Source organism: Acomys russatus, chromosome 6, assembly GCF_903995435.1.
Source record: "Acomys russatus chromosome 6, mAcoRus1.1, whole genome shotgun sequence".
NCBI classification, from domain to species: Eukaryota; Metazoa; Chordata; class Mammalia; order Rodentia; family Muridae; genus Acomys; species Acomys russatus.
This window is the reverse complement of record NC_067142.1, coordinates 54,816,205-54,836,223: the sequence shown is the minus strand read 5'-3', so window position 1 is coordinate 54,836,223 and position 20,019 is coordinate 54,816,205. Positions and strand designations below refer to the sequence as shown.

At 42.3% G+C, this 20,019-nt stretch overlaps 2 protein-coding genes across 4 annotated transcripts in view; one reads left to right on the top strand and one right to left on the bottom strand.

Annotated features, from left to right (window-relative positions):
• Astn1 (astrotactin 1) overlaps window positions 1-13,354 on the bottom strand; it is a 307,273-nt gene extending 293,919 nt beyond the window's left edge. Inside the window, exon 1 of one of the 2 annotated variants that reach the window (XM_051147649.1) lies at window positions 12,610-13,354. In XM_051147649.1, the coding sequence (XP_051003606.1) occupies window positions 12,610-12,967 (358 nt within the window). In that variant the 5' untranslated portion in view covers window positions 12,968-13,354. The remainder of the gene's footprint in view (window positions 1-12,609) is intronic. The other variant, XM_051147650.1, reaches the window with a different exon arrangement.
• Window positions 13,355-18,880: 5,526 nt separating this feature from the next.
• Brinp2 (BMP/retinoic acid inducible neural specific 2) overlaps window positions 18,881-20,019 on the top strand; it is a 103,798-nt gene continuing 102,659 nt past the window's right edge. Inside the window, exon 1 of one of the 2 annotated variants that reach the window (XM_051147648.1) lies at window positions 18,881-19,221. The gene's annotated coding sequence lies outside the window, so the exon portion shown is untranslated. Of the gene's footprint in view, window positions 19,706-20,019 lie in introns of both variants that reach the window. The other variant, XM_051147647.1, reaches the window with a different exon arrangement.

The window sequence follows — 20,019 nt, the reverse complement described above, 5'->3', positions numbered from 1 at the left end:
CAGAATTGTCACCTGAGGGGGAAGAAGACTTTCTCCCTACATGTTAACAAAGCCTCTTTTTTTTTTCCTCATAAAGCTAGCCAAGCATGCTCATTTAAAAAATATCTCCATATCTAGGATTTACATTTACATATGCATTATATATTCAATAAGCTCTGGGGTCCTGATGCAGCAAATGTATGCTAGGGAAGCTTCAGTGGTGTGGCGAAGAAAGGAGCCATCATCCCATGAGCATAGGATATGTCTGAGAAAACGTGCAGAGGAGACGCGCCCCACACATTGGCATGAAATCCCAATGGTCAGTGCTAGAATAAAAAAGCCCCTGTGCTAGTCACACTTTTGTTTCTGTGACAAATGTTTGACAGAACCAAGTTGAAGAAGGGCATATTTGAGCCACAGTTTCAGCGGTTTCAGCGCATAGTTCACTATTGCTTCAGGACGCTGACAAAGGAAACACTCCATGGAGGAAGGGCTGGTGGCTATTCACCTCGTGTAAGCCAGGAAGTGAAAAGGAATAAATAATAAGAACAAAACATAGCGTGCAAAGGCATGCTCCCACCCAGTCACTTCTTCTAACTAGACCCCACTTTTAACAATTCCACTGTCTCCCAATAGTCTATTTAAATTGTGAACCCATCAGAGAAGCAACCATTGATTATGTCATGGCTCCCAAGATCCATGGTCCCAAGAGCTCTGACAATACACTCACAGACACACTCAAGTGTGCTTTATTAATTTCCAAGGCGCTTTAAAAATTAAGATTCAACATATTAGTCACCCAGGAAATACTATAAATGACAAAGAGGGTATACAGAAAAGAGAGTAAGGCTAAGAAAGAAGAGAAAACTGTGCATTAAAAATTAGTCTGAGGGAACTTATATGCAGAGAAAAAAAAGTAGCTCTCCAGGGAAAAACAGGGAAACCCAATGCCTCAGTTAAGACCACAGTGGCAGATTTGCAGTATACCAGAAGATGCTCCATGTATACCAATTACAGTGGAAGTAGAGTCCTGGGGAAATTAGATCATCGTCGTCGTCGTCGTCATCATCATCATCATCATCATCATCGCCACAATGTACAAAGAGTTAAAAACAGATTTCACTAGGTATTGGTACATAGTACATGTTTAATCTCACATCCCTTCAACTATGTGTTGTCACCTTTAGACATGGCACCAAAGTATTACTTAAGTATTTATTTATATTCCTTGACCAGGTTTTGGATTTACTCTTTTTATTCCTTGCTCCTTAAGCCATAGCTCATAATTTCTCGTGCAAATCAAGAAGTCCTGTGAGCCATTCATACATGCCAGCATCCTTTGACTTAGACCTCTTACCTACATGTTCATTACCTCACTAACAAAGTCACTCACTCACAACTTGGTCATGATAATCATTCTACTACTGGGGAATGATTTAGACACCATAGATCATTTCAAGGCTGTTTAAATTGTTCTTTAAAAAAAGAAGCAATTACTCTTATGAAGCAAATGTAAAATTGATACTAAATTCCTACAAAGGTTACACAGTGAGAAAACCTAAGAATAGCCTTGCATAGAAATAGTGATGCAATGTACTCTCTGTAAAATATTATCAAACAAATCCAATTTCATATTCAAAGAGCAATTAATTATTACTAGGTGAAAACTGCTTCACAAGTGCCAAAGCAGTTCAAAATGAGGAAATCTATGCATATAACTCACTTTTCAAATAAATCCAGGGAGAAAAAAATTTTATCATTAGCTCTATAAATGCTGAAAATAATTATAAAAATAATCTTCATGAAGGAAAAAAACAATTATATCTTTTTAATATGCTAATTTTATTAAACCTAACTTAATTTCAGAATCAGACCTAAATATATTATCAAATGAGTACAAAGTAAAGTGACAGGGGGACACCTGTGGCTGTTGAGCGAATGGCATAGGCATATGAGTAACTATAGAGACAGCTAATGTATTACTTTACATAGCATCACTGGAGAGGGTTATACCTCATGCTACATAGCAGAATGAGCTCAATATCTATCAAACATTTAAAGGTAAAAGATAACCAATACGTAATAAAAGAAAACTTATGAATCACTTTATAATCTTAATGTGTAGAAAGCATTCTCAGCTAACACTTGGAGAAAGAGTAGAATCTAAAAGAAATAATTAATGCTTTTAATTTTTATAAATCTCAAATCTTTCTGAGAACCCAACAACAAAATGAATCAAATAAGGTCTGCAATGGTGATGCACATTTTTCCATCCAGAACTTAGGAGGTAAAGGCCAGCCTAGGCTATATGAGACCCCCAAAAGCAAACAAACAAAACAAATATAATCAAAGGTAAAATACACAACATCATGTAAAATGTTTATAATTTATATTATAGACAAAGATATAACCTACCAAGTATCTGAATACTCCTAACACACAAAACTGACTAGCAATGGAATATCAGTCTAGTAGACTGGAAAGTCTGGAGAATGGGAGGATATGGAAACCTCTCCACATTGCTGCTGAGAGTGCAGACTGGTATAACCATTCAAGTGCAATCTGACAATGTTGTTATGTATTTATCATCTTTATGAACCAAAAATTCTCCTCCTGGTTGTGGTATGTGAATTTCCCCAAAAGTACTTAAGGACATGTGCACAAAGATGATCATTGCAACACTATAGGAATGGTAAGCCATAGGAAGCAACCCGGGTGTAAGCTATCCAGGGAGCTGATAAAATGTGGTTAACATTCACAATGGGGTGTTCTATAGCACCTGTATTCCTTTGCACAATGGTATCAGTGTTCTGCATATGCTAGATATGATTGGCTATATATGTATGAGCTTATTTAAGAGTTAACTAATTCAAAGTTAAAAATTAAAATTTAGCCGTTCTGTTGCACTAGCTACATTGGAAGCGCTCAAGAGGTGCATGCTATTAGGAACTACCATGTTGAGTAAGCCATAGATAAAACAGTAACATTATTGCAGAAAGCATCGTTAGATAAAAGAGGTCTATAATCACACATCCTAGCACTAGTGCTAAGTAAATAAAAGAAAGAGGAGTGCTCAATAATACCTGTAGTCCTAACACTTATGAGGTAAAGGCAGGAGTATCAGAAATTCCAGACCATCCAAAACTACATGAGTCTCATTCTATAAATAAATAAAAATGTAAAGACTAATTGTGGAACAGTAAAGTGATATGGTAGGCAGGGGTGCTTGCCTCCAGTCCTGAGTTGTTGAATTCAACCCCTGGGTCCACAAGGTGACAGGAAAGAAATGACTCTCATGAGCTGTCCTGTGACCTCCACAAGTACAGTGTTGTACGGAGCACCTGTACTACTACACTCACACTCATGCACACACACACACACACACACACACACACGCACACACACACACTGCATGCATGCATACACACACAATAAATTTTTTCTGGTAAGAGTGAATAGGAATTGGGAACAAAAATGAAATGAAGTGGATACCCAGATAAATTACTAAACCATCAGAATGAGAGAGGTTTCCAAAGACTTGAGATAAAACTAAGCTGTAAGTTGGGCAAAATTTTTAGCATAAATCTCTGAATTGAGATCACAATAAATAAATAAACACAAAATAATTAAGTAAACAAAAACTTGTTTGCAGCCTTCAGCCTTCTTGACAAGTTGAGGACATTTTTAAAAGGGGAGACAGTCAATGCATGTTCACTAGGACTCTAGCAAATATGAATTTGTTTCCTTGGTTGCTTAGGTACGAATATACAAGAAAGATACTGTTGCAAGCAAAAAGGGAATGGGTGCCACTAAAAACACACACACACACACACACACACACACACACACACACACACACACACACACACATGTTTCCTGACAATACTGGAAGACAATATTATTACCTGATTCTTTGATGGCCCTACGGTAAGCACCCAGGATCAAGGCAAAAATCTAGCCAAAATAATAAATATGTGTGTCAAACATATCAACACCCTAGGAGTCATGATAACTTCCTGAACATGTAGAGAAAAATTATGAGACAAACAAAAGCACTGAAAAAATGCATCTAGATTCGCATAAAAAGCCAGTCTGCTCCACCAAGAGTCTAGAATTAAGAAAATACGGATGAGAAGAAGGAAGACCAGGGTATTTTGTAAGATAGTTCAGTTATTCTGCATAACGCCATAACTGTGGGTATATTACCACAGGAGAAAAAATGAGAGGCACCAACCCATGTACATTTATCACAACACATAACTTTATAGTGCCAAGAGCCAACTCTAATGCCAGGAAATTAAAATAAAAGAAGTCATTTAGAAGGTTTGAGGACCCTAAGATAAGCTGAAGAATGTGACAAAAATTCTAACTCTAATATAGATGCATGAACAGTCTCACGGAAGGCAGTGAAGGGTAAGTGCTGACCCAAGCAAATCTGGAAATGAGTAATGCTTAAGACTAACGCAAAAGAAACTGTACCCACAACTGTACTCTAACTGCTAGTCGTTTCCCATAGGGATGTGGACAAGCTAATATCAGCTACAAATTGCATACTGGAACAGAAATTTTAAATACCTAGATGGCAGATGCTCAGAACCAGGTTTCTCCTTGTTGAAGTGAGATAGCCAGGAGGGCAACCACAGGATGACTCGTGAATCCATTAATAGTACAGAGAGAACAACAGCGTTAGAGCCAGCAGCAGGAGCTGATACTTAGCTTACACGCACGGATGGTACACGTAGAAATGCTTAGGAATACATGTGTGCAATAGTCATCGTACACATTTTGTTCCTTTGTTGTGACAGTCGACAGAGTAGAAACAAGAATACCTAGTCAGTGCATAAAATCACATATGGCGTCTATATGTTGGTTTTTATTACCATTTTCTAATAAGGAATTAGGGCTCCTTAGAGACAGAACTATTTCAGGTAGAGGTGGGGAATATGCCAGAAAAGCCTATAAGAAACGACATTGTCTAAAAATGAGAAAGTGCTCAGAACAAAAATCCACACTAATAGGGGTATGTGAAACACACAGGCACCTACTGAGCGTTCCCATTAGGCAAAGCTAGAACAAGCAATTTGAGCAATAAAATCAATAGAATAGTATTGAATTAAAACCCCAAATATAAAATAAATGTTTCCCAGATTATAGAATAAATATTTATGAGTCCATTTGTTATGAATGAATAAATAAATAAACAGAAAATACAATTCTCTCATATAAGATGACTCTAAATAATTTATGCAGACACTAAGCCTATAAAATAGGTGGGCCATAAGTAGCTTAGTGTGGCCTGTGCACAGTGTATTCTGCTGGAGTTGAGTATGAAATGGAGAGAAAAGTGAGCCTCTACAGAGGAGACCTCACAGCCCAACCTCACTACGTAGTCAAGACCAACAGCGCAGCCACGTGGGCATTGCATGATAAAAATGACAGACTATACCTTCTTCCTCAAACCCCACATCTCTTCTCATTACTGGGAAAAGACCAGAAAAATCCCAGTGGAAGAACATTCTACAAATAGCTGACCAATATTCTTCACACTTTCAAGGTCATCAAGAACAAGTCTGAGAACCTGTCATTGGTGAGAGAAGCCTAAGGAAACAAAACAACTAAATGGGATGTAGTGTCTTGCTTGGGTCCCTGGACAGAAAGGCAAAAGCTGGCTCTTCAACTGTGACAAGAACATCATACTAATGCAAAAAGTTAATAGGAGAAGAGCCTGAGTATCACAGAGCAAAAACTGTTCTAAACAGTAAAGCTTGTTTTTTAAAACTACAATTAATTAATTAATTAATTTTGTCATCATCTTCAAAATTTCCTTTATTCTTCCTCTTCTCATTAAGACCTTTTATTAGAGGTGATTCCATTATTCATTTTGTCTTTTGCATCCTTGCTTTATATAAACATGTAACCATGCTGTACCTGTCCTTACACAAGATGGCTTGATCGTATTCCACTAGCTGAGTGTGTCAACATATTTACTTCCAGTTTTCTACTAAGGGTGCTTCCAGGCTTTGCTGTTACCAACTGCATTGCTACAAATACTCACGGCATGCACGGAAGACTTTCTGTGTCGTGTGATACATAGCTAGAAGTGAAATTGCTTGGTCTTAGGGAGGGCACATTGTCAACCCTGCTTTTGCAAAAGTTGTGGTATCGATTCAGATTTCCATCAGCAATACTCTAATTTTTCTGAGTATTGTCCCCAGAAAAGAATCATCATGAAGAACCATGAAGATATTTTGATTTTCTTTTAAAAGTTTTAAAGTATCTCATATTTGTAATAAAAAGTAATATGGTGTTAGATGTCATTGCAATACATTAGAAACTGCCATAGGCTCACATCCTGGGTTATTAACTTGCTGTTATCCACAGGAACATATCTGAATGTGGTACAAATATGAAGAAATTAAGATTTGACACGTCGTTTCCAAAAATGTAGAAAGTTCTAGTCTCATAAACTGGCACTTGTCTGAGAAACTGCTAGCCATTTAAATTTAATTATGTTCAAAAGGAGGGAAGGAAGGGAAGGAGGAATAAAAGAAAAGCATAGGCGAAGGAAGCAAGAAAAGGAACATATGTAAGTGTAGTCATATGCAAATGCATGCGTGCATTTGTATATGTATGTCTCTGCTCTATAAAACAAGATCTCAATCTTCCCTCCAAAGAGGAATAAAGAAATTAAGCTTGTATTTATCTCTCTTTCATAATTTCCAATGTCTTGAATTTAAGCTGTATCAGCAGATTCCAAAGAACACTTGAAGAGTGGTAAAATTCATCACTCCTGCATTCAAAACTCCTTTGAAGTAAAAAATCTACATTTCTGTGGGGAACCAGTAAATAATAACCCTCTCAGTACTATAAATAGGCGCATTATGCTAGTATGTGGCGTGTGTGTGCTGAAAACGCTAGCTTAAGATTGCCATCAGTCATCCCACCATGTCTCAGACGACATCGCAACCCTGTATAAACTTGTTCACTGTTAACCTCAACAGTTCGCTGTAAGGAAGAGCAAAAGAGATAAAGGAAGTGCTTTTTGAAGTCCCCCTTTCGGCGGAAGTTGGAGGCATGTGTGAAAAGAAGTTACGGGCATTGAGGAACTTTGGTTGCTTCTTGTTAACCCAAAGCCCACCTGTAAGGAGAAAAGGCTGTCCAGTGTTGCATCTGAGGCCAGTTGCTCACCGCTGAGAGTTTGCTTAGCTCTGACAGTGGATTCAGAGCAACAAGACCATATAACAAAGATCAGAGACTTCCTACAGGAGCTAGCCCTGTTTCCCTGTGGCCTCATGGTTTCAGCCCCTTCATATTCTGTTTGCATTTCTCAGAATATTGAAGATATTACTACCATCATCCAGCTTGTTCACCATGCCTATGAATGCCATAAAATACTTCCAAGTAGTAAAGGGACAGGACTATATATAAGAATTCCCAAAGTCTTCAAGGCCAATAAAACTTCTTAGGTGTTTCTTGATGGAGCTCACCTTCTGCATTAAGGCTTGTGTGAGGAAACACTCACTGGACAGAGCTATTCAAGAGGCATTGGCACAAAAACCAGAAGTGATTTCTCTGTATAAAGCAGGTGAATACATTTTTATCTATTGTACTCTTTGCCAGGGATCATTTATCTAACTGTAAAAGGACAATTTTTGGGAAAAAAAAATTAAACCATGCAGCAAATGACATAGAGAAAAGCCTAAATGTCATATTAGCTGACCTAAGTTTACATGACAGGTCAATCCGCTGTTAACAAAGGGATGCTGAGCAATGTATTTACCCAAAAGATCCTCACCTTTCTCCATTGTTGGAATGGATAGCAAGCCAGAAGCTGACACCAGATCTGTCTTCATAGCCTGTTCTGCTAACCACCACACTTTTGACAGCATCTTGTATGTGGGTCCTCGCTACACCTCTACAAGCTGACTTGTCCTTAGGTGCAGTTTCTTCCACTAAGTCCATAACAGCTAATACAAAATGCCAAGGTGCAAGGACACGCTATCCCTTCACTAAGATCTATATATGCAAAGGTTCAAGAGCTGGGTTAGAAGCAGAAGAGCAGCATCCCCTTCGGCTAGCACTGGGAGTGGTCAACACATCCTAGTCACAGCAGAGAGAATCTGGATGCCCCTCTTCACACTGACTCTATTCCATGATCAAGTGTGCCTCCAAAAGCAGAAATGTCTGCTGTAATGAAAGCTGAGACATGATTTTTTTAGTTAAGATAGTAATCTGGTAAACCTTTGATTCCTCCCAAGAAGTTAATGTGACTTAACGCTCTCAAATATTTTCAGTTAGAAATTACAGTTGCTTCTCAATACTTTAAAAACCTTCACAACATGCCTGAAAGCAGAGGTTTAGATCATCTGACTTGGAGTTGCCTGACAAGCACCATAAAGAAGACAGTCTGACACAGTAAGAATCATATTTGTGGGAAGACAGGCGAACTAGAGATGACAGGACCTGAATATAAACATTCCAATTCAAAACACCATATAGCCAAAGAAGCTATGATTTGCAGTGCCATCTTACCCCTGTACCCCAGTCTGCAATATCCACCTCAAAGAACAGGAGACAAAGACTCCATCTACCCTACCACATGAGGTTATCTTAGAAACAAAACAGGCAGAGCTGAAAGCTGAGATAGCCTCTGGAGCTGTGTCTCACTGCTTTCTGTGCCACCAGCCCTCTCTGCCTGTGGAGAGCTATGCCCTATGCTCCAAACCCACATGCAGTTCCCTCCATTCTCATATTGAAGCTTCACTCTAGCCATGCTAATCTCTGCACACAGCCGGGCCATCCCTATGCCCATGTATTCATAATCATCACTTTCCTGTTAACCTTCCCTCATGACCTCAAATACCTCCACTTCTAGGCAAAGGCAAATCATATCTTCCTTGCATTTCACACATATATATGTTTTTGTGGAATACACATACACAAGACATGTACATATAGGTATATGTATGCATATGAAATACATATATATATAATTTTTTTCTTAGTCTTTGTAAATAAAAAATACAAAAGTTTTCCAGATGAAAGTGGGCTGTGAAAGGCTTCACAGAAAAGCTATATGGTTGCAGTGTTCATACGCTTGGGCAGCCATGGGCCAGGAAAGGATGGAGAACCCTCTTGAGAGAAGGAGGCATATGCAAAATATTTAATGAATCCCCAAACTGAAACTGATTTGGAAGGATAAGAGGCTTGAAAAGCAAGATCACTTTTTAAAGACTATTGCTTGGACAGACTGAAACAGATGCTGAGACCCACAGCCAACATTGAGCAGACTGCAGAGGGGGCTGGGGGCAGGGAGAAGGACAGAGGAACCTGGCAGGGACAGGAACTCCACAAGAAGACCAACAGAGCCAACTAGCCTGGTCCCATGGGGGCTTCCAGAGACTGAAATAATAACTAAGAACCATGCACGGACTGGACCTAAGCCCCCTATTCAGATGTACCTGATGGGCAGCTTGGTCTCATGTGGGCTACCTAGTAAGAGGAGTGAGTGGGTGGGGCAGGAGTGGCCCCTCTTCCAGGCCAACTTTGATGTGCTGGGATGGATTAGAAGGGGTGTGGGTGTGGGTCGGGGTGGGGGAGTAGAGGGAGCCTTCCTGTCTGAGGGGAAGGTGAGGAGGGAATAGAGGGAAGATGGAGGGAGTGTAGGACCAGAAAGAGAGCACGGAGGGGCCACGACTGGGATGTAAAGTGAATAAATAACTAAATTTGGGGGGGGGGTTGAGACAGGGTTTCTCTGTGTATCTCTGTGTAGCCCTGGCTGTCCTAGAATCGCTTTGTAGACCAGGCTGGCCTTGAATTCACAGTGATCCACCTGCCTCTGCCTCCCGAGTGCTGGGATTAAAGGCGTGCACCGCCACACCCGGCCCTTAAATAATTTTTTTAAAAGACCCTTGCTTGGAATGGGAAAAGTCTGTTTGTATCATTGAAATGAGAGGAATTGATTGTCAGAAAGAAAAAAAAAGCCAATAATTAGGGTTTTTTGGTTTTTTTTTTTTTTTTTTTTTTTTTTTTTTTTTTTTTTTTTTTGGTTTAGCCTCGTGTTTTGGTTCCAAAAGTGATGAGACCTGAATTTAGTCAAGGTGCTGTTAAGCCCCTGATCCATGGAGCCTGCTGTTCTCATAGGAGCATCTCTTTCCTCAGCATTCCTATGCTTGTCAACATCCAAACACACCACTAGGTATGATGATAGCTCTTACAAGCATCTTTCTGTTCCTGAGACTAGGGAGTACCTGGGTCCAGGGATCTTGTAGTTAGTCCTGTGCCCTGAAAGAAGGCTAAAACATATTAGCTTCATAAATTCTGACCACTACTGACTGGAAGCTAGTCTGCTTCCAGGGAAGGGTGCAACAAAAGCTCCACACGGATCATTAACATCCCTCACTATGGATCTTGACTTGCATCTCTCCGAACCACAGAAGTTAAGTTTAAGAGCAAGTATCCTTCAGCCTGTCTTCCAGTAACTTGGTCCCCTCTCCGCTTTTGCTCACTTAGATGTTGCTCCTTTCGAGATTCCAGGCCCAGAGGGACAGACATCAGCAAATCGCTCGTTCTGAGCATATTTTGGTGACTGCAAAGTTGGAGGACAATCAGGTACTTTCTGGTTCTGAAGTGAAAGTGCCTGGGCCTCTGTGCAAATGCCTTAGTGCAGCAGGTTACCATAGCAACCCCAACAGGGTGCTGCAGTGGGCAGCTTTGTACAAAGGCGCAGAAAAACCCATTCCTGGACCTCTGAGCTTTCGACATCCAGCTCATACAGGTCTATCACAGTATCCAGCCTCGGCTCTGGAATTCTTCAAAAAGGGAAGTGGAGTTCTGAGTACCTGCTAGTCCAGCCTCCCCTTTTCATCCACGTGTCCACTTTTATGCACAGTAAATACTACGTGCAGAACCACAAGCAGCCTCTTTAGAAATGTATAATTTTCCACATTCATTCTTACAAAGCATGATGAACAGATTGCATTTGCACATCAGCAAGACTTCAACGCGAACTTCACGTCCACCGAATAACTCAGCAAATTGTATGCTATAATGAGTAACATAGCCACGCCATTCCTATTTCTAGCCTGCCCCCAGTCTTTATTATGCTATTGGTATTTTTCCTGTAAAAAAAAAAAAATTAAATCAAGTGTGTAGGTTGGCTTCTGTGGATTTAGCTGAGTTGCACTCCAAGAACTCTAAATGAACTTTTCATAGGTCTAGGCAATTTTTAAAATTACTTTTCCATTGTGGTTCGGGAATGAGGGTTTACTCGCCTCCTCCTTAATGCTCTCAGTATAAGGATGCATCTTTGTGAAAGAAGGGCAGGGAGAGAGGTTATAATTTCACTTGTGGCTTCAACCTACACATGGCTAGCGGGAAACCATGTGCCTACAAAGTAAACTTGAGTTTGTAGGACATTAAGTACATGCAATAGTACCCCGGAGCTCGCTCGCGCTCTCTCTCTCTCTCTCTCTCTCTCTCTCTCTCTCTCTCTCTCTCTCTCTCTCTCTCTCTCTCTCTCACAAAAGGTTACCTTTAACCTTTCTCCCAGATAATATTAGAATATGTGAAATAAGACTGCATACGCTGTATTCCAAAGAAATTAACTGCACGTTGTGGGAGGAAAGTGTGGAGAGACAGGACTTCAGATAGAAAAGTAAAGAAATGTGTTACTGAAGTCACGTGAGCCGATGATGTTTTGCAAGATGCTGCTAATGAGAGCAAGGACAGAGGTAAAAGGATATAAGACTCAGTACCCAAAGGAATTTTCTGGCCTAAGGAAATTATAAGAAAGGGATCAGAGAGATGTAAACAAAGGAAAGAAAAGCCTCTTGCCTAGAGAGGCCATTCTGTGTCCAGGAATATCCATAGTGACCTAAGGTAGTTTAGAGAAAAGAGGAAAGCAATAATAATAATTGGGCCATACAGGTAGGCCACCTCCTTATACAAGATACTTTAAAAGTGTCATGGAGATGTGGAGGTGCCTGAACAAGGAGGTTGTTAGACTTAGGCATAGAGGTACAACTTCCCAAGATTAACTCCAGGCACATAGAAACTTGTTTGGAAGGAAGGGTATCCAAGCCCTGATGACAGACACAGCATTTTAGATGAGTGAAGATCAACCCTTGCAGTGAGGGATGCACATGCTGGCAAGAGGACCACTAGGTTCCTGTTCCCAAAGCTTGGGGATGGCTGTAGGTGGGTATGGGTGCCCAAGGGTGTCAAGCAAAGAGCTACTAAGCATATGGCGTGCAAGCAGCGAGAGAGAGGCCTATGAGAGTTGGGTTGGACACTGACAATGTTCAGATGTTTTCCTGAATGAAAACTCCAAGCTCAAGGCTGAGGAAGGTTTCAGAGACATTCCAGCAACCTGTTCCTTTGGGGCAAAGCGACTGAGAGGGGAGGGCCGGGTCTCCAGATTAGATCTGGGAAGACATCAGGTGCACTGAGGCCCAAGTGCGGGCTTGCAAGTGGGTGTGGAGAAAGGTCCGAGAGTGGGGCGGATCCAGGGAGGTAGTGTGGGGGAGGGGAGGTGGCCGCAGCAAGTGGATGTGTGGAGCGGGCCGAGTGGGGGGTGGGGGCGCCTGCCCAGCGCCTGCTCCGGCCTCTTTCACCTCTCCCGGGACTCACCCAGCACGAAGTAGGGTAGCTCCGTGTTCTCTAGGTCGTCCACCACGACCATTTCTCCAGGGAAGTCATTGCGCACAGAGAAGAGGAGCTTGGGTTCCGAGGCCGAGGGACTGTGCATGATGCTCAGGTCGTTCTCGCGAAGGAAGGGCAGCGCCGACACAGTGATGCTCTTGAGCTTACACTCCAGCTCCTTGGAAGGATCCACGTCTCCCGCAGCTGTGGCCAGCACCGCAGCCGGCCCCCAGCAGCAGGCTAACAGGGCGCAGAGCCGGGCTAAAGCCATCTTGAGCCCTGGCCGCCTTCCTCCCAGCGCTGCGATGGTGGGGGAGGCAGCGAGCAGGGAGGGAGCAGCGAGCATGCAAGGGAGGCGGGGGAGGTTGGGGAGGGGACCGGAGCTCCACAGCCCTGGTCCCCAAATTGAGATGATTCTCAGAGAGCCCTAGGTTCCAGCGTCGAGGTCTGGAGAGCCCGGCTCTTTGTTTCCCGGAGCTGCTTATCAGGAGAAGGGAAAAGGGGGGATGGGGGAGGACGAGAAAAAGGAAAGGAAGGATGTTGGGAGGAAAGAGAAAGAGAGCTGAGGATTCTAGGGAATCAGGTCAGCCCCCAGCTGGCTGATGATGCTCCTGCCTCTCTCCTCTTTTCCATCCCCCAGGCTCTTAGTTATTAACTACCTGCTCTGCATTTTTAAAATTGCGTCTTTGTAATGCAAAAATCTCTCCTGTCGCAGCATCACCCAAATGGCTTGGGAAAAGGAAATCACTGGCACACACCTTAAAGGGCTCTTCTTCAAAGCAGGTGTAGTGGGTGGGTGGGTGAGGGAGAGGGGAGGTGTTGTCTTTCTATATAAAAATGTACCCAGTGTTTGGGGGGGGGGGGTTGTCGGTGGGTGTGGCTTTCTTTCTTTTTTTCCTTCTTTTTTCTCTTGGGGGGGGGGCAAGACTCAACTTCTTAGATTTGTCTGTTGGATTAAGAGCCTGTTGAGATAAATGCATATGTATACATTTCAACCCAATATGGATTCTGCAGAACTTTTAAAGATAATATTTGCAATATTGATATAAATAGAGCAATCGAAAACGATGAACAAAAAAAGAAGGAAGTCAATATAACTCACACTGTTGAGCAAAACAGAACTTTCACTTGCAACTTATGCCGCATTTCATCTCTATCACAAATGTTATGTACACTAAGCAATAAAAAGATGATGGGATGCTGTGATTGATAGGGGAAGCAGAGTTAGCTCAAATAAACCTTAAGCATTTAATTTTAAGAAATTCAGAGCTCAGAGGATACTTGAGAACTAAAGTTTCTCAGCGGTCACAACCACTGGGAAATAAAAGAATATTGCTGGTTGTGTTCAAGGTCAATCCAAACTCTGTCAAGAAAAGAACAGGGCGGATATTTAGCCCCCTATGTATTCATACGACCACCAGCACCACCACTACCTGGAGTTTATACAAGTTCTGTTTCTGCTAGAACAGGCTGATGTTGTCATATATGCCGTGTGCAGTAAACTATATAAGAACACCAACATTTGGGGAATGCTGGGATATGATATTTGGCTGAACTTCAACATAATAAACAATGACTTAATTCAAAAGTATGTCCTGGCAACATACCTGTTCAGACATGGAACAAACTCACCAGATCCTCAAATAGGACCCCAACTTTGAAACAATTGCTGTCCCAACCTACCTGGTGTAACTTATTGACAAGTTGTGCTGTTTAAAAGATAAAAATGTGTGTCACACATTTCACAAGACTAATCAAACTGAATAGTTCGCTGCAGTTGAACTAGCCATAATTAAGGTCAGATTTAAGAAATGACAGGAAATAAGAATAAGAAAAAGATTGATGAATTGATGCAAGTCTTGTTTTAAAATCTGGCATACCTGAAAATGTGTGCATAGGATGTTGCCATCTTATCATTGCAAACTACTGAGAAAAGATGCATCAGCTAATGACCTTTCCCGCCATCGGCATTGCTCCCAAAAGGGTGCTGAAGGATGTAAAGACTTCATGAAATCTTTTCCTCTTCTCTGGCATAGAGAAAAGCATGAGGCATAGATAGGCAAAATGATCTCTCATGGAATAAAGTAAAGCCAGGAAATGGAAGTGGCCCCGGAGTGTGAGAAATGGAATGCAACTATCAGTACATGTCTTAGCAGAACGGCTTGTTTAACGAATGAAAAAACTAAGACCAATAAAATAGCCAGGTGCTTAATGAGATCAATCTACAAAGAGTACATGCAACTAAAAGCACAAACAATGTTCCATAGGTGGCAGCAATTCATTCATTCAGCAAACACCAAGCACCCGTTATTCTCTGGGTATCCATCATCAGCACACGGGCAGAAAGAATAGTCCCCCTAGTTTTTAAATAGTGTGTGACCTACTATAATTTTGAAGTCTTTCTGACTTTGAAAACATCAAATGTTGTATTTGAAAGCACAAGCAAACTCTACAAGTGACTTCCCATAAGTCACTATGGAGTCTTCTTAAAATATCATAGGTGGTGGCACTCAGACGAAGGGTAAGCAGGCTGATAAGCTGTGATCATATGGTGGGGGAGGAGGTCACCTTCTGTCACAGGCCTAGGAGAAGGGAATAGGTGAAAGAGGGAGGGAGGGGGGAACGAGGAGACACAAGTGAGGGGATAACAATAAAGATGTAATCTGAATAAATTATTTCAAAGAATATCATAGTTGGGGGTGTTAGATACCAACATCTTGAATTTCTATATGATGTAATTTTCCACAGAAGAGTTTAACAATAGAGGTTATGGGGAGGAAGAGGCAATGTATTTTGCCAAGACACTTGTTGTTTGCACATGTGCATGCAATCTCACATGGTCTACTTTCCAGCAGTTAAATACCTAGAGATGAGGATAGAAATTGCAGTTCACAGAAACCAGACAGTAGCTCCTGGGTGATGCTTCACCTTTAAATGGGATGAGGAGATGCAGATGTGTCTCAGTCATCGTTTATGTATAAAGGCAATGTGCTAAAGCAAAGCTACATATGTGTTTCAAGGCTTGCCCTCCTATTCTCTTTTGGAGGAGAATTTAAACCTTGTTCATCTTTAGTTTCTAGTGAATAGAGTAAGTTCAATTGTCCCTACTCCCATCTAATGCCATAGGTAGCATATATATAAGTGTTTATATTATTTAAAACTATGAAATACCAAGTTTTGTTAGTTGAAAGACTGCCTTTTCTCCTGAGGCCCACTGTTCTATATTTCAATGTCAGTGGCCTCTTTTCTTGACTCTTATAATACCTTTGTGATTGCTGTTCTTATTAACCAACTCTGGACCCAGATACCTGGGTACCAGAATTCATGAACTCTGGCTTTCTCCCTTCCACTAGAGTTTTTCTACACATTTCCACAGTCTGGAAATTTAAAGAATGTTTTGTTTCTTACACCTAGCCCCCTAGGTTGGTGGATCACTGTGCAGAATCTCATTCCCTGATCACTACTTAAAACTTGTGTTTGCACACATACACACCAGTGAAAACAAGGCCTATTTCCCATTTCCACCCCTCCCATGTCCTTTTTTCATATGGAATACACTGATCTTCATTCCTAAGTTGGTCCAAACTCCTCAGGTAAACCTCCAGCCTCATCTTGGAAGTGAGAAATTCCATCACTTTCTGTTTTTATAGCTCCATTTTATTCAATGAGCATGCACATGTGCAAATGCAAGAGCACACACACACACTTAACTGCATGCACATATTCAGTGTTTTGCAGTCAATGTTTTAATTTGTTGTATTTAAACAACAATAACACTAATACATAAATAATAATAATGCATAATTGGTATGGTGTTCACGAAAAAGAAATGAGGTTGTGTATGCAAAGGACCTCACACACTCCAACATTTAGTTGTTGTTCAGTGGTGATCACCCTCACCACTGTCATGCTACCTTATATAACTGTTTCAGACAGAAGCAGACTTTTGAATCATTGCCACACAAATTACTACACTGTCAGTGTAAAAAGTACATTTAGTGATTTATAGTCCTTGATCTTTACCCAGAAGTAATGACAACACGTGTGCACCACAGGAGCATCACAAGCAGGTTTACTACTACTGCTGCTTCTAATGGATCAAAGTCTGGATCCAAGTCAGATAGTTATCAGCTTCATGTCTCCAAGACATGATGATGAGTAACAGAAGTAAGGTGCAGAGCACTGTACCCGCTCAACAGCTTCAAATTTTAAGAGCAAGTAACATTCTTTGGGAAGGCGGGTATCAGAAGAGTAGTTGTATTGGGGTGAGTATAAGATTTCGACTGAGAAGGAGCAGCATTGGCTTCCTGTAATGTCGGAGAAGATGTGAATGGTGCTTAAATCAGGGCCTATGCATTCTTCCGAGGAACATGTGTGCAGTTTGTAATGTGTGTTCTTCCTCATTAAAATATCATGGATGGTTTAAGATAACACAGACGAAAACATGGTCGAGTTTCTTTATTTGCGTGTGATCAGCTCTCCCTCCCCTGGAGCAAGCCTGGCTCCTTCTTTCCATTGACATGAGTTACAGCTGTTCTACTGTTCATCCATTTTCTCACTTCAAGTCATGTGACAAGAACCTTGACCTCCAACATGTTTTTACTTGGGCCAGGTTCAGTGGGCCTCTGTCTCTGGCAATCTCAGGAACAACGGGCTCTACAGTGAGGAAACAGTTAAATTCTCAGCGTTTTGGCCTAGATGCTTTAGCTTAGTTGAAGCCTGGGGGACTCCACAGGACCACCATTCTTTGGCATATTTTATAGCTGAGTAACAGGTAAATTCAGAAGAGGAAACACGGAGGACAGAAATGGTGGGAATGAGGGTTTGTGTGTGGAATACAGTTTCCCAGCTTTCCTCTCTCATTCTGAATATCTGGCTAATGAGCACTTTTTAGCTAACCCAGATATATACTACCTTTGCACACATTAAACCTTTGTCCTCCCTTTTTTGTTGTTGTTGTTTTTTTTTTTTGTTTTGTTTTTTTTTTTTTTTTGTTTTGGTCTAATTCTTTACAAAATGCTATTGTATGTTGCTGTTAACTCAAGGAAACTGAATCAAGACACTTCTTCCCCCTTTTGACTCTTCTTCTCTGTATATCCCCCCATCACATGACTTAATCAAATCTCCTTCCACATCCCCACTGCCAGTTTCAACCTCCAGATCTTCTGTTGAAGTGGATTTTTCTTCAACAATGACTCTTCCCTGCTCTTGCCAAAATTTTGTGTAGTTCACCAGTTAGTAGGATGTATTTCAGCTTCACACATCTATTAGAACATCAGAAATATATTATTCACACCCTTCAATTGAAAGTTAATATTTTAATCCCTCATTCTTTCCTCCTTTCTCTCCCTTTCTCCCTAGCTCACCGCCCCCCACCCCACTTCCCTCTGACTCACAGGCTCAGCAAACAGCACCTGCTTTGTAGAAACAAGGCTGGTCCTGTTCTCCTTTCTCTAGTTTTCCTTTAAAAACCGAGTCCCTCTTCCTGACAGTCACTGGAGTGAAAGGAGACACACAGAAGGAAAACATCACAGGCAAAACAATTCTCTCCTTTTTTTGGACGCAAGCCATTTCAAGCATCTCCCCAGAATGCCCAAGTTCTTCTCTTTGCTGTTGTCCTAACAGTGCTGGTGTGGGGGCGTGAGGTGTCTCAATTTAGCTGCCCAGGGATTATAACACTCTCTGCCTAGCCATCTTATGGAGCTCCTGTGGCCCACTGTGTGTGTGTGTGTGTGTGTGTGTGTGTGTGTGTGTGTGTGTGTGTGTGTGTTTTCATGTGCTATTTTTCACTTGGGGGCTCACTTCTAATTAAGTAAATCGGGAGTCTTAAAAAGCGCAGAACAACCAAATGAAACCTTAAATAGGAAGGAAAATGTCTCAAGTGGGCCCCATCTCTGGGAGTTCTGGTTAAGCAAGCCAACAAAATGGGCTGGGACAAATGATTATTGTAACTCGAAAGATTGAAGAAAATGTAATTAGTTCCCTGTTTCTTGCTTCTCAGCCTTTGACACACTCCAACTCTTACTCCTAACCCCACACGGAGCCGCGAATTTATCCAATGTTTCCTCATCCATCCTTGCTGGGGGGGAAAAGTCGCTGCTGCAAAGCTGGGAGGGTTAGCAGAGCTGGTACCCTAGCCTTCCAGCTAGCCAAAGGAGATTGCCGGTAGGCCTCAGAACCCGCCCCCTGCCAGGCTGCCCAGCCAATGGGTGTCTGTGGGGAGTGTGGCGCAGGGTCCTATTGGCCGCCAATCTACATGCATAGGAAAGAACGAGAGAGGCAGGCAGGGCAGCATTGTTATCTTAAGACACTCATCTGGTGTCTGAGTCTGCAGGTGACACTGGTTTGGTACGGACGGTAAAGTCGGAGTAGGTACGCGCCGGGCTGCAGCCCTAGGATGGAATCCGCCTGCCTGCCCAGCGGCTCCCGGCTCATCCCGCAGCGCCTCCGCTGAGCTCGGCGGGTTCGGGAGGACTTGGGAAATGCACCTGCCGAGCGCTCTGAGGACACCGGCAGGTCCTCAGTCAACCAAAGGAGCCCAGACACTGGAGGAACGGTTTCTGCCCAAGTGCAAGGCACAGATTTTGGATGACAGAGCCGGTGAGTGTCTTTAGAGTTGGGGGAAAAAAAGGCAAGATCTCGGGTTTCATCTCGGTCAAGGGACAGGGGACTCCTCAGTTGGCTTCCCACTTTCCTCACCTCTCCCACGCAACGTGCGACCCAGCCTAGCTCCGATCCCCACTTCACAGATGCTGTGGGTGCCCGGGATGCTCGCTGCTCCGCGGCAAGGCAGCAGGCAAGTGGTCTAACCGCGGCGGCGGCGGCAGCGGCTGAGGCAACAAGCAAAGCCCAGAGCTGGGGAATTTGAAAAAAAGACATCCATTCCCTCTCACAAGCTGAGGGGGAGGCATTCGAATTTCCCCAAAGGAGAAAGAGCCACAAGAAATCATGAAGTAAAAAACTTTGGAAGGCCGCCACTGGAGATGTTGCACAAAAATCGGGCATCTTTTAAGAGTCTCCTCGCAGTCCTTGGTGGTTTGGGGAGCAGCTGATACAGCAAGAAGGGCTCTTGCAAGGATTCAAGGTAACAGTACAGGGGGTCTGGATCCCCTGGGTTTTTTGTATCCTCTTCCGTTGTAATTTTGATGAGTCCTTATCCAGTCTCCTTGTCTGGTGCCTGGCAATTGCAAGCAAAAGGAGGAATTCCCATTCCATCCCTCAGTTTCTGTCAGGTGGAGCTTAGCGGTGGACTTCGGGTTTGATCTGACTCTGGTATTGCCTCCTGGTGTCGCATCGCTGTCACAGAGCTTGGGCATTCTGCCTGACCTATATTGTTTTTGCCTGGTTTAAGTCCTCAAAGTTAGTGCAACTCCCATTGGCTTTGGGAAATTCATTCAG